Source organism: Triticum aestivum, chromosome 5B (genome assembly GCF_018294505.1).
Source record: "Triticum aestivum cultivar Chinese Spring chromosome 5B, IWGSC CS RefSeq v2.1, whole genome shotgun sequence".
In the NCBI taxonomy this organism is placed as follows: domain Eukaryota; kingdom Viridiplantae; phylum Streptophyta; class Magnoliopsida; order Poales; family Poaceae; genus Triticum; species Triticum aestivum.
This window is the reverse complement of record NC_057807.1, coordinates 590,140,439-590,152,793: the sequence shown is the minus strand read 5'-3', so window position 1 is coordinate 590,152,793 and position 12,355 is coordinate 590,140,439. Positions and strand designations below refer to the sequence as shown.

The following is a 12,355-nucleotide window of genomic DNA, read 5'->3' as shown; positions in this document are numbered from 1 at the left end:
TTTGCCATGGCCATGGTCTTTGGATCTGAATCATTTGAAAGGCTTTTTGCAATCTAGTTGAGAAATTTATGTCGACAATTGTAGACTTCCGGTTATATGTTTCTCCAGGATCTATATATCAATACAGAGTTGATGGAAATATCGTTACCCATGGTGACTGCTCATGATTTCCCAATGCGATTGAGTCGGGTATTCCGATGTCCCAGTCATTGTGTGCACTATGACCTGAGTTGGTGGAGGTTTCCCATCCATTGGGTGTATACTACCCATTAGGTGTCTGTTAACATGAAGTTGACTTGCATTTACTGATTCACAAGCCTTCATATCCTTGCTTGCGAGAAGCTGAATCCTGATGTACTATTGCCGTACTTCTCCGTTGTTGCTTTGAACGAGGAGTTGAGTGGTTGATATCTTCAATCTTTCATGCAATATTTTTTGCAGGACTGTAGGATTGCGTGACATCCTTATAGTCAGTAAATGCATTTGGCAGGTTATTTGTAATGTGTTGCAAACCTTCTAAACGCATGGTTCATATCTTTGAGTATGTGGAATTGAGGCAGAAATGTGTTGAACATTCCACTAATTTCCTGGCATTCTTTATGGTACTGGAATTCTCCCCCTAATTCCTGGAAATATTCCTCATGAGTCAGCATACTGGCCTTGAATAACTCCCCATACGAGGGGCTTAAGGTACTGACGGAAATACAGTTATTTCTCACATAGATCCCAACTATATGTTGAGGGGCCAATGATGTATGTCGGGTGGTGATATCGGTATGCAACCGAATTACTGCAGATGGGAAATACTTGGTAGATTTCCACGTATCAAAGATAGAGGGGCATAACATTATGCAGTTTGGTCATGAGCGTGTAAGACTGCATGACGCCAACGTAAAGCTAGTAATTTGCAATTTCAAAGTAAAGATCATGCAATGAGCTTAATTCTTTGGATGGGATTCTATCAAACCATTTTGAGTTTAGACATTAGGACAAATTGCTAAATTTCAATTCGAGGGCCATAGAGAAGGCACTCAAGAAGAATTCTGCAACGCTAGCCATTCGATTTGCTTGAAATCGATGTCAGGATAATGAGCCAATGGTTTCGTGTGAATAAAGCACACACTTAAGACCATCATGTAGATATGCCTTTTAAAACCATGGAATACCTGAATAGTCTACTCAATGGTTGGGAAGAGCCACTTACCTCAACTTGATGCATTCAAGGAGTCTGAGTGGTTTAGCGTAGACTTTAAGGTGTGTGAGCCTTAAAATTAGCTTCCCTGTGTCACTTGTAGTGCACATAAAATCCAAATATTGTTAGAATTTAGCATCATAATAATCATAAACTAATGAAATTGCTGATAGTTTCGATTTCAACCCAATGTATCGATGACCAAGGTGAATATGCCAAGTTTGTCATGTACAAGACACTCTGGAAAACTATCTCGTATGCAACATGTGCTGCGGGTTGCAACATATGTGTGGTACAATCCAGATGATACACAGAGAATGTGCTCGTCATATCCGTTGCATATGGTAAAGAGATCTTTGTTGTCATCATAAGTTTCTCTATGGAAACTATTTTGACGGATACCTCCATAGTTTAGTAGGGTACGAGTTAAACCTAGAAAGCAATAAAGCATCCTGATGTTACTCGAGTACCCATAGGGATAGTAAATATGACTCGAGAATAGATACCTCATCGCGTCTAGCGATTTTAAAATATCTCCTTTCTCTCAAGGAGAGTGGAAACATCGGACTTCCCTGAGTATAGAGTTTGTGGTCCATATGTCCACAAGGCACATATCATTTTTCATCAGATTGACTCCCGTAGAAATCTATATATAGACATGAAAATTCTCAATATGAGAATTATTGTGAGATATATAGAATACATACAAATGTATTTGTATCAAAGTGCTGATACAATATATTATGATATACAATATATGATGACAACAATACTTATGTTCTTATTAGAACATCATAAATGGACTAGACGAAGTCTTCAAACATGTTAGTTGATGCATATTCAACCTTCATGTTCTTCGTGCTCATAGGGTCCCGTGACTGCTGATAGTCACGTTGGAGAGATGAAGTGAGATTCAAACCTTTGCCCTTGAGATTCTTTACGTTCCAGGAATAGCTGATACAGAATAACCAGATGTTGAGATCTGGATCGATATAATGCCTTAAGATTTATAAGGCAACATATGTTTCTATTAGCGGTGTGATTCCGACCAATGGTAAATCCTACGGTCTTGGATTGCACACATTATTCCACGAGACACAAGAGCGATCATGATGTCCATGGCCCAGATAGGGCAGTGGTGGCCATTGAGGGCTAATGCCTCAAACTCTATAGCCATATATTACCTCTATGGGTATACCAGAGATAATTAATTTACAACCAGTAAATTAAAGACCATCATGGTTCATGTTGTAATGAACTTAGCAAAATCAATGGGTATTTCAAGAAGTTATCTTGAAACCATTAGTGTGAATCTCAAATTGCTAGGTATGACATCTTGAAGGTAATATCCGAAAGGGAGTAGATCTCGTAGCACTAGGGAGTATAATCTGATGAAATCAGTAGATACTCACTCCTAATGTCTTATGCCATGACATAGTAAAATGCATGGGAGAGCACAATCTTGTGCAACCATAATGTCAAATATAACAAAATGTAGGTTTAAACAGTAGTGGTGATAATCTACAAAGCAGTAGATCTACACACTACCTTCGGATCCCAATACATCAATTTGAAGAAATCACTAAGAATTTTGCATCTGTATTTGCAAGAAATTGAAAATCTCAATTGCAAATAGATGTATTAATCTCGACATGCGGCGAACATGGAGAAAATATACATCTTAGAAGGATTTCGGAATACATCATACTCACAGAGAAACAGTATTGTAGAAGTACTTAATTTATCTTTGTAAGAGATTAAAAATCTCAATTGCTAATAGGTGTAATTAATCTCGACACGTGTTAAACGTGAATCTGGAATACATTGATATTCAACAGAAGACAGTAATTCTAACAGTTTAAAGCGGGAACTAAATCATCGCTTAAAAATAGAGTTAAAGCACAAATCAACTAAAAGATGAAATGCGCTAGACGGCATGTTTTAGCCGCTCATGGGCCATGGCTTAATTACCAGCCATATGCCACGTGAAGGCATGGGTGGCAACCCACGGCCTTGGCAACGAAAGAGATAAGGCAGAGCGACAAGAGGTAAATCCTCCCAGCCGCTTTCTACCCAAGTCCACACTGAGACAGGCGGAGACGGCCGGCCGGCCGCATCACCGGCGGCGAGAAGATCTCCCGCCGCGCTCGTCCTTGAAAGAGGAGCCACCGCGAAGGTGGGTGCCGGGAGAGACGTCGTTGTAGGCGCCATCCGCGAGCCCGAGCACTGCTGCTGCGCGGCTGCTCGATGCGGGTGTTAGAAATATAATTGGGTTTAAGTTAGAGATAAGGAGATAGAGATATAATTAGTTTAAACCACGTGTAACTTGTCTTGTACTCCAAGTCTCTACCTCTCTTATACTCCTATATATATCCTACACAAGGGTCAGATCAATACAACAACAATATTCAGCCATACTACATTTTTCACATGGTATTAGAGCGGTTAGTCTCACGACGCCGATCCTAGGTTTCTCAACCACTTCCGCAGCGCGCCGCCCCCGGGGAGATTAATCTCCTCTCCCCGGGGGCACGGCACCCGATCAATCAAAGATTAGATCGGTTCTTTTAGTTATTAAGTTAGACTAGATGAATTTCAATTTTTAAAATTCTACTAGATTGATTTTTTTTCGTCACAAATAATCCGACGAGCCTCAAATTCAGATGAAAGCAGTGCAGAATCAGCGGTGACTACGACAAGACGTGCGGATGCTTCGATCCGAACGAGCAGCATGCACGGCCTTCCACATCGACCTCGGGTCCCTCTCACCGCACCTGCATCGACTTGTGCCTGCGGGACGACGACACACGCGTATTGGGTTCAATCCAATCTGCATCGACAACACGGCTGCATCGCCTCCAGCTTCATCGCCAAAGTGCATCCATCCACGTGCAGAACAAGATGCCGTGCATGCATCACCACGGGAAGGCATCAAGGCACCAGAAGCACCCGCCGGCTTCGTTCCATATAGGTGTACACCACCAGCCATCTTCGATCCATCAGCGTACACCTCATCCTCGACTACACGCGCGCGCCGATCCATCGACGAGCCAGCCGCAAGATAGTCCGAGCAAACCCTAGCAGCTGCTGTGCACGACGCCTCCACAATACCAGGTACCATGAATCACGGGAGGGCGAACTCCCATACACATCTACACCGACTGCCGAAACTGCACCAACATCTCCATCGACCGATCTGCAACCCGCGCCACTGCATCGACCTTACTTCTGCACCGAGCGATCGACTTCATTGCACCGGGAGCTATCTACATCAACCTACTGCACCTGGAGCGATCAACTCCTCCAGCGAGCGAGCTACATAATCAACATGAAGTTGTACGACTATGCCAGGTTACAAGCAACATACTTCTTTGGCACGACACGGCGTCGACACTTCGTCGCTATGGAGGGACGCCTTCAAGTGACGCATCATCATCGACATGCCACTGCGACGCCATCGCCGACACTTCATCGTCAAGGTCTTCATCACTATGGTCTTCATCATCATCATCATCATCATCATCATCATCATCATCATCATCAACACACCGCCGCCACCTCGTCCACAAGATGGACGCTAGTCCACAAGATGGACACCTAGCGTCCTCTGACAGACTTTTCTGCAAGACGCGACCTCGACGACGGCAATGACCGCGTCACGACGACGGCATCGACCGCGTCATCCACGACGGCAAGACTGCATCGACACGGCATCACTATAGTGACGACCGTACACGGCCATACGGTTTTGGCAAAACCGATGTGTGCTCGATGGGCTTCCTCTGGTCTTGGCAAAACCGGTGGACTCATCGCCGACGACACCCTCTGACATCCACAAGGTGCATCGTCCACGTCTGCAGCTCTGTCATAGCGCATTTTTTTGCGCCTCCGGCTTTGTGTGGCTTCATCATCTACGACGACCACACCCTCGACCACGGCTACATCACCATGATCGGCTACCACGACATTAATGGCTACGTCTACAGCAACTCATCGCCAACAACTCCAGTCAACAGCGTCCGCGTCATCACCAGCGTTCATGCCACTTCCGCTGTGACTGCGGGAGGGAATAGAGGAGAGTCAAGGGAGGCACCAGAAGGGGACACAGTCACCGCCCTAGGTGCCAACCTATCAGAGACGCAGTTGATGATGGCGCAGCGGAGAAGACGACGAAAGCGCAAGACTTCAAATTCAGTCATACTCGTCCGCTTCACTCCCGCTACGACTGAGGGGGAATGTTAGAAATATAATTGGGTTTAAGTTAGAGATAAGGAGATAGAGATATAATTAGTTTAAACCACGTGTAACTTGTCTTGTACTCCAAGTCTCTACCTCTCTTATACTCCTATATATACCCTACACAAGGGTCAGATCAATACAACAACAATATTCAGCCATACTACATTTTTCACAGCGGGCTCTCCAGCTGAACGGCGAGGGCCACGAGACGGCGGCGAGCGCCTGTGCGCGGGCGTCTGGGACCGCGAGGCAGCATCGGCATCGACGCCGGAGGTCCCGGTCGGCACGGACACGAAGGCGAGCGCGTGATAGGCGGCGACCTCGACGACCGCGGAGGTCAGAGATGGCAGCGGCGTGGCCACGTGCTCGTCGTCGTCAAGAACGATGATGACCGCGCACTTCACGCTGAAAGCAGCGGAGTCCGCCAATACTATGGCGGCGGTGGCGAACGATGAAACGGCGGCCACAGCCGTCGTTGCGAAGAAGGCGAAGAAACAGGGAAAGAAGATTCACATGCATCGTTTTCCTTTCTCACCTTTTGTCTCTCCTGTTCTCTTCTACTCCCTCCGTCCGAAAATAGTTGTCCGGACGGAGGGAGTATTTTCTATGATCAGTGGAGGCCAATGCCTGTCTGTCCTCCTCTGTGCAGATTTCTTCCTTCCTGAAGAATTTCTTTCGGTTCTGCTTGCATAGCGATCGATTCTTCTGGCCATGCTCACAAGCGATTCCTTATGCATAATTGAGAACCAGTTATTAGATCGTAGGAAGACCAAATCATATAGATGTTCTCCTGATCGATGAAGTTCTCCAGGAGCATGCATCGCATGCCAGCGCCTGTAACGATGTGGTCGCGTGCACTTCCCGATGGGAAGACCGAGGGCCTTCAGCCGCGAAGAGCCACCCGGATGCCTTAAACCGACCTTAAACATTCAGGCTGTCTGACGCCCCTCATATGCAACACAAATGTAGGGCGGATATGAGACGGCTCGAACATGTTCGGGCGCGCCCGCCACGTCAGCCCGGCCCACTCCGACCCCATAAATATCCCCTTCGATGTACCCTAGACCACAATCCGTTCAGTCCACTCCACTCTCTCCGTCCACTCCTCTTCCCAATCCGTCGCTTCCTCTTTGTATCAGATCCATGGCGGATGACGGCGCTATGCTCCAGCTGGTGGTGTTGCTGCTGGTGCATCATGGCGGCGCTCGGGGTCCGTCGTGGGCAGCAACCGCACCTGGCTGGTGGCATCGGCCACAGAATGGTCCCACGGCCTCCACGCCCGATGCAAATGGTGAAGCTCACCTGCTTCCCTCCCATGCATAGAAGGTATTTGTTGAAATGCCAAAAAAGGAGAGAGAGGAGGAGGAAGGTTGATGTTGCCCCACATGTCATAATAGTCTAAAAACTGGAGTTGACTTTCCTGCCACGTCAACCCTGACGGGTGGGTCCCATCTGTTATAAACACGCCTAAATGGTTTGAAACGGTTATGAATTGAAAGTTGTAGTTTGAGCACAGTTTACCACTAAAGGAAGTGATAGTTCAATGGAACAGGAACCCCCAAAGTGTTAATATTTTGTTAAATACTCTCCTCGTTCATTTATATGTTCCTTTATATTAGGTCTATTTATTTATTTTTGATAAAATTCTATGTAAGGTGCATTTGTTCTAACTCCTCGTAATTTCGTTCTTGGCTCTCCAGAAAAAGAAAAGTATTTCTCACCTGATTGCATATATCTCTTCTTATAGAAGAAAAATGGAAACTATATGTCTCCCGATTGCATGTATCACTTTCTTTGCTAGCCTAAATGATTTACTTTGCGCTAATCAATGAATTAGACAAGGGCAATTTCATCCTAATTATCTATAATTAATTCACTTGGTCATTGTGCAAATAATACACTTTAATAAAAGAATGGAGGGAGTACTCGATATTGGCTGGACTATGGCACTGTGTTACTATACAATGATCACCAAAATGTCCGACTCCACCCATAATAACTTATAACTAAGAAATGTCAGACTCCACCCATATTAACTTATTTAAACTACAAAATCCGGGAGTTAGGCGTTTTGGCTCTCGGCCTCCATGGAGGCCGGTTTTTTGAAAAATTCAAAATTCAAAATTTCGAGGTTCAAAAAAATCTCAAAATTTGTGTATAAGTAAACAAGGATGTTATGCGTATGTGTGTAAAATTTTAGGATGAAATACCTTGAAATGTGATTTGTACAAAAAAGACAAATTCATGACCTAGGAGGATTATCATGTGTTAAAAAGTCTCAGATTTATCATTTTTGCACGACCCTCATTTCAATGTACTTTGCCGTGAAAATTTACACACTTGTGCATTATGCCTCCATGTATATCTATATTTTTTTCTCAGAATTTTATGAAATGTAAAAATATGAATTTTGAATTTTTCAAAAAACGGCCTCATTGGAGCTCGGCCTCCAAAAAGGATTTTCGCTTCTTTCCTCCCAATCACATTCACTTTGTATTTGCTAGCAATCTCAAAATGTTGGAGTGTATCTTAGCATCAGGAAAGGAAGTAAGGTAGGCAGGGGCAATATTCAGAACATAGAGCATCCGGCTGTGGAAGTACAAGTGATCGAGATGTGGGCTCTCATAAAAAAAATGAGTGGAAATACTGCGTTGTTTGTCATAAAATATAGGAGTAGTAGATGGAAATACAAGTGATTGAGATGTGGGCTCTGTAAAAGTGTCCAATTATTCAGTTTGCAGCTGTACTGGTGGATGAGAATCTGCGAGAAACAAAGCAAGAGCCTCCAAAAATCTGACAGTCAGATTTAGAGTGAATCGGTATTTCTTCTGAAAGTTTATGCGTCTGCGCGGGTTTTATGCTGAGAACTTGTCACCTTTCCGGTCTGTTGTAGGATTGCTTCAACACCATCGATGCACCAGAAATGAGATCCTAATTTCACCTCCGATGGCACGTCCCGCCGCGCGGATCAAGTCTTGCATCAGCCAGAGCCCAGTTCGTCTGCCACCCGTCACATCAGTGCCCGCCTCCTTGTCCTTGTCCACCACCACCACCCCCAGCATAGCATAGCATATAGCATGGGCATGGCAACATTTACAACTACTCCTGTCCTGTGCAAGCTCCTCCTCCGCGTAGGGAAATTGCTGACGCGCATTCACTTTCCCCCACCCTGCGCCTGCGGAGAAGCACCACTGACCACACGGCACACTCCACACTCCACACAGCCTTTGCTCGGCTCTGCTCCCTTTCTCCTGCCGTGAAAACCCCAACCCAACCCAACCCAGAAACCCCACCGCAATGTCCACCGACGACGAGCTCCGCGGCCTCCTGGTGCAGGAATCCACCGCCGCGATCGTCTCCGGCGCCGACCCCTCCAGCCCCACCGCCCGATCCGCCCACTTCCTCCTCCCCCGCGCGGGGGCTGCTCCCGTCCCCGCTCTGCCACCCCCGCCACGCAATGCCGACCCTGTTCCTCCTGCCGACGAGCTCACGGTGGAGTGGACGGACTGGCCCGGCTGCTCCAAGCTGTGGAGGCGGTGGGTGGCCAAGCTTCGCCCCCGGCACGAGCGCATGTGGCGGAAGCTTGGGATCTTGGACGGCCTTCTCGCGACCACGGGCTGGGTGCGGTGGGACGAGGACCTGCTGCTGCAGCTCGCGGGTTTCTGGTCCGGCGAGACCAACACGTTCCTCTTCCCGTGGGGTGAGGCCACGGTGACGCTGGAGGACATGGCCGTGCTCGGGGGCCTGCCCCTGCTGGGCGGGCCGGTGTGGTCGCGGCTCCCGGACGAGCTCCGCGGGGACGTGGACGCGCTCGAAGCCGTCCGGATCGCGCTCAACTGGAGCAAGAGCAAGAAAGTCAATTATACCTTGTGGATTAAGCACTTCATCGAGGAGAACGGTGCCGGTGCCGGTGCCGGTGCCGCTGGCGACGGCAGAGGAGAGGCCGAGGTGGCCACATTGCTCGAGCACGGGGCGTTTCTGGCCATGTGGTTGACCAGATACGTGCTTCCGGTGGAGTCATTCGACGTGGTCAGAGCGGACGTGCTCCCCCTCGCCGCCGGACTGGCGCGCGGCAGGTGCTCGGCCCTCGCACCTGCCGTACTTGCCAACATCTACAATGACCTCTCCGCGCTCAGTCACCACTTAAGCTTGGGCGCCAGCCATCAGCCGTTCGTGGCCAGTGCGCCACTGCACATCCTCCAGCTATGGGTCTGGGAGCGCTTCCCGGAGCTTTGCCCTGCCATCAACTCCCACGATGGCGATCCCGGCATGCCGAGGGCTGCCAAGTGGTACAATATCAGAAGGATGCTTGACCCTGGGCACATCCATGCAGTGTTCATGTCCCCGGAGGCATTCCAATGGAGGCCTTACGGAGGCAGTAGCATTGCTCTGCCACCAGGCAAGGGTGGCTGCTGGGTGCACTGCCATGAAGTAGCAACAAGCAAGGAATTGCAATCCTTCGCGCAATGCCTCCGACCTTGCGAACTTGTCGGCATGCAATGCATCGAGCAGTACTGTCCGCACCGCGTCGCAAGGCAGCTCGGCTTCGACCAGGACGTGCCTGGGACTGTTGCCCGTGCCAACTCAAGTCGAAAGACGGCGTGGGCGACATACAAGATGCAGCCTGAAAATGTTTCGCTCTTCGTTCCGCAGCGCGATCCGGGCGTGACGGTTGAATACGCACAATGGTGGCAGCAATACTCGTCGGCATGCGCTGCTGCCATTGCTAATGCTGCAAGGATGAAACAACTTCATGTTACTGTTGTAGGATGCGGTAAAAAGCGGCACTTGGAGGCTGGGATGAGCCTGCAAGATGATACAGAGCAGGACGAGATTCTGCTGGAAGAGACGCATATTCTGGAAGATGACACGGCAAAGCAAAATTCAGAAACCGTGAAGGATTTTGTGCCAAGATGGGCAGGAAAAGGTAGGCGTAGGGCAATTTCACGCAAAGTTGCTGAGAAAGCTATCTCTGATGCAGAGGCAATTTTGGTGAGTGAATTTGATAAACCACTGTGTGGGCCGGTCACCAAGAATGAGCATTTTCAAAAGCAAGCATCAGGCTCGGTTGTTACGTATGATGAAAAGAATCTCAGTTCAGAACATGGTGAAGTCAAGGGTGCAGCGAGCGCTAGAAGCAACAAAGGCATTGGAGCTGCAATTGGAGCGGACATGTATTCAAATCTTCCAGACATCTTGGCTATCAGTGGTAATGAGTTGGATGAAATATTCAGAAAGGATAGCGAGGCGAGCGCAATTTATATGGAATTGTCCAAGTTGACGATGGCAACATCCAACTCAGATCGGCCAAATGAAGAATTCGAACGACATCTGGTCACCATAAGAAGAGATGAGCAGGACTGCAGCGAGTCCAAGGATATCATGGTGCCAAAAAACTGTGATTATGAGCTTCCTGCTGCCCAAAGTGATAGCACCCTCAGACAAGGACCAGTTAATAAAGTAACTCATGCCATTAATGTTCAAACTAATGTTGATGTCTTAGAAGGACGCATTGATGAAATGCAGGCACGCAATGTAATGGCAGAGGGAGATCAGAGAGCGAAGGTGGACAGACAAAACTCAACTGTTTTCAAAGGTAATGAAATAGCACATGAAAATATCTCATCCTCATATCTAGCAATGGAGTCGCTTAAAGACTGTATAAAGGTTAATGCATACTTTTCCTCTTCCTTTTTCTAGGAAACAATGATGATGCATCTTATAATGGTCTAGCACATGGAAATAATGAACTGGGCAAGAGAGTCATTTCTACTAAAACACTCTACTATCTTAGACCATTCGAGCGGGTGAAAGATGCTCAGGTCAGAGATTCAAGAGCCACCAATGCAGGTCAAGTAATTTTCCAACCAGGACGGGAAGTCGGAACAACGGAAATGATTAGAGAGGCGTCTCAAGCTCGAGAAGCAGAAAAGGTTGAATTGGAAACAATAATTGATCATCTTAAGAAACAAGTGGTGGCGCTAGAGGTGCAGTTGCGGGACAGGAGAACCTAGGAAATTTGACGTATAACTTAACATAGTATAGCGGTAGCTTGGGTGTTTACAAGACATCTCCCGATGAAGAGTACCACAATATGGTGGGCTAGTCTTGCCGGTGAAATGATCCTCATCAGCTAATTGTGAGTGCAGAAACTACACCTCTTACATCCTACCTTAAACTCTGATTATTTATATGTTCCTGGTTGCTTTTTTCTTTATGTTGTGAAATTCAGGGGAATACATAACTGCTAGTCTGTTTGGTGGTATAGATAACCGATATGCAATCTTCACATTAGACGACCGATTTGACGAAGACATACATATGTGTGTGCCCTTGTTAACTGATCTTTTGACTTACATAAAACAAGCTGATTACATCAGTTAGCTGTGACTTAAGCAAACGGTGCTTCACAATCGATGTACCAGTGGCCAACTTCTGTACCAAGTAGTCAAACCGAGAATTCTGTCATAGAGCTTTCAACCTACTAGGACATGAGCTCATTGGATAAATGGAGTCGGCTAATAACGACTCAGCAGATTTGGGATGTGGATATTTGAAAACAGTTTACTGATACATAGCTTATTTTCTATCTAAAGGTTCCCCATATACAAATTAACATCTCAGCCCCTACTCATCTGTACTATCATCTCTGAGCATGATATTTTTACAGATTACAAAATTGTTCTATTAGCACACCAGGATTATATTCTTGCTTATCCCTGGTGCATTCACGATTCAAAGTTGAGGAGCTAGCAAAAGGAACTTTACTATGCAGAGAATGAATTGAGCATGCCAATGGCTGTATGGACACAGAGAGTTGAACAGAACTTCAGAACTGCTCAAAGTTATTTATGTCAAGAGATTAAAAAAAAATTGTTTGAGAATGCTTACCTTCTCTTTCATTGCAAGGCTAGACTCCATAAG

General features: G+C 46.8%; 1 protein-coding gene across 1 annotated transcript; it reads left to right on the top strand.

Moving 5' to 3' along the window:
* The first annotated feature begins 8,522 nt into the window (after positions 1-8,522).
* On the top strand, positions 8,523-11,643 carry LOC123113457 (uncharacterized). Its single transcript, XM_044534688.1, has 2 exons — positions 8,523-11,027; positions 11,132-11,643. Exons 1-2 carry the CDS (start codon positions 8,729-8,731, stop codon positions 11,443-11,445), a joined length of 2,613 nt encoding a protein of 870 aa, XP_044390623.1. The 5' UTR covers positions 8,523-8,728; the 3' UTR covers positions 11,446-11,643.
* Positions 11,644-12,355: the final 712 nt, after the last annotated feature.

Excerpts from the sequence above, each read along its gene's own strand:
- LOC123113457 (XM_044534688.1), top strand. The coding sequence starts at position 8,729 with ATGTCCACCGACGACGAGCTCCGCGGCCTCCTGGTGCAGGAATCCACC. Across the intron at positions 11,028-11,131 it reads AAACTCAACTGTTTTCAAAG|GAAACAATGATGATGCATCT; the intron begins GTAATGAAATAG and ends TCCTTTTTCTAG.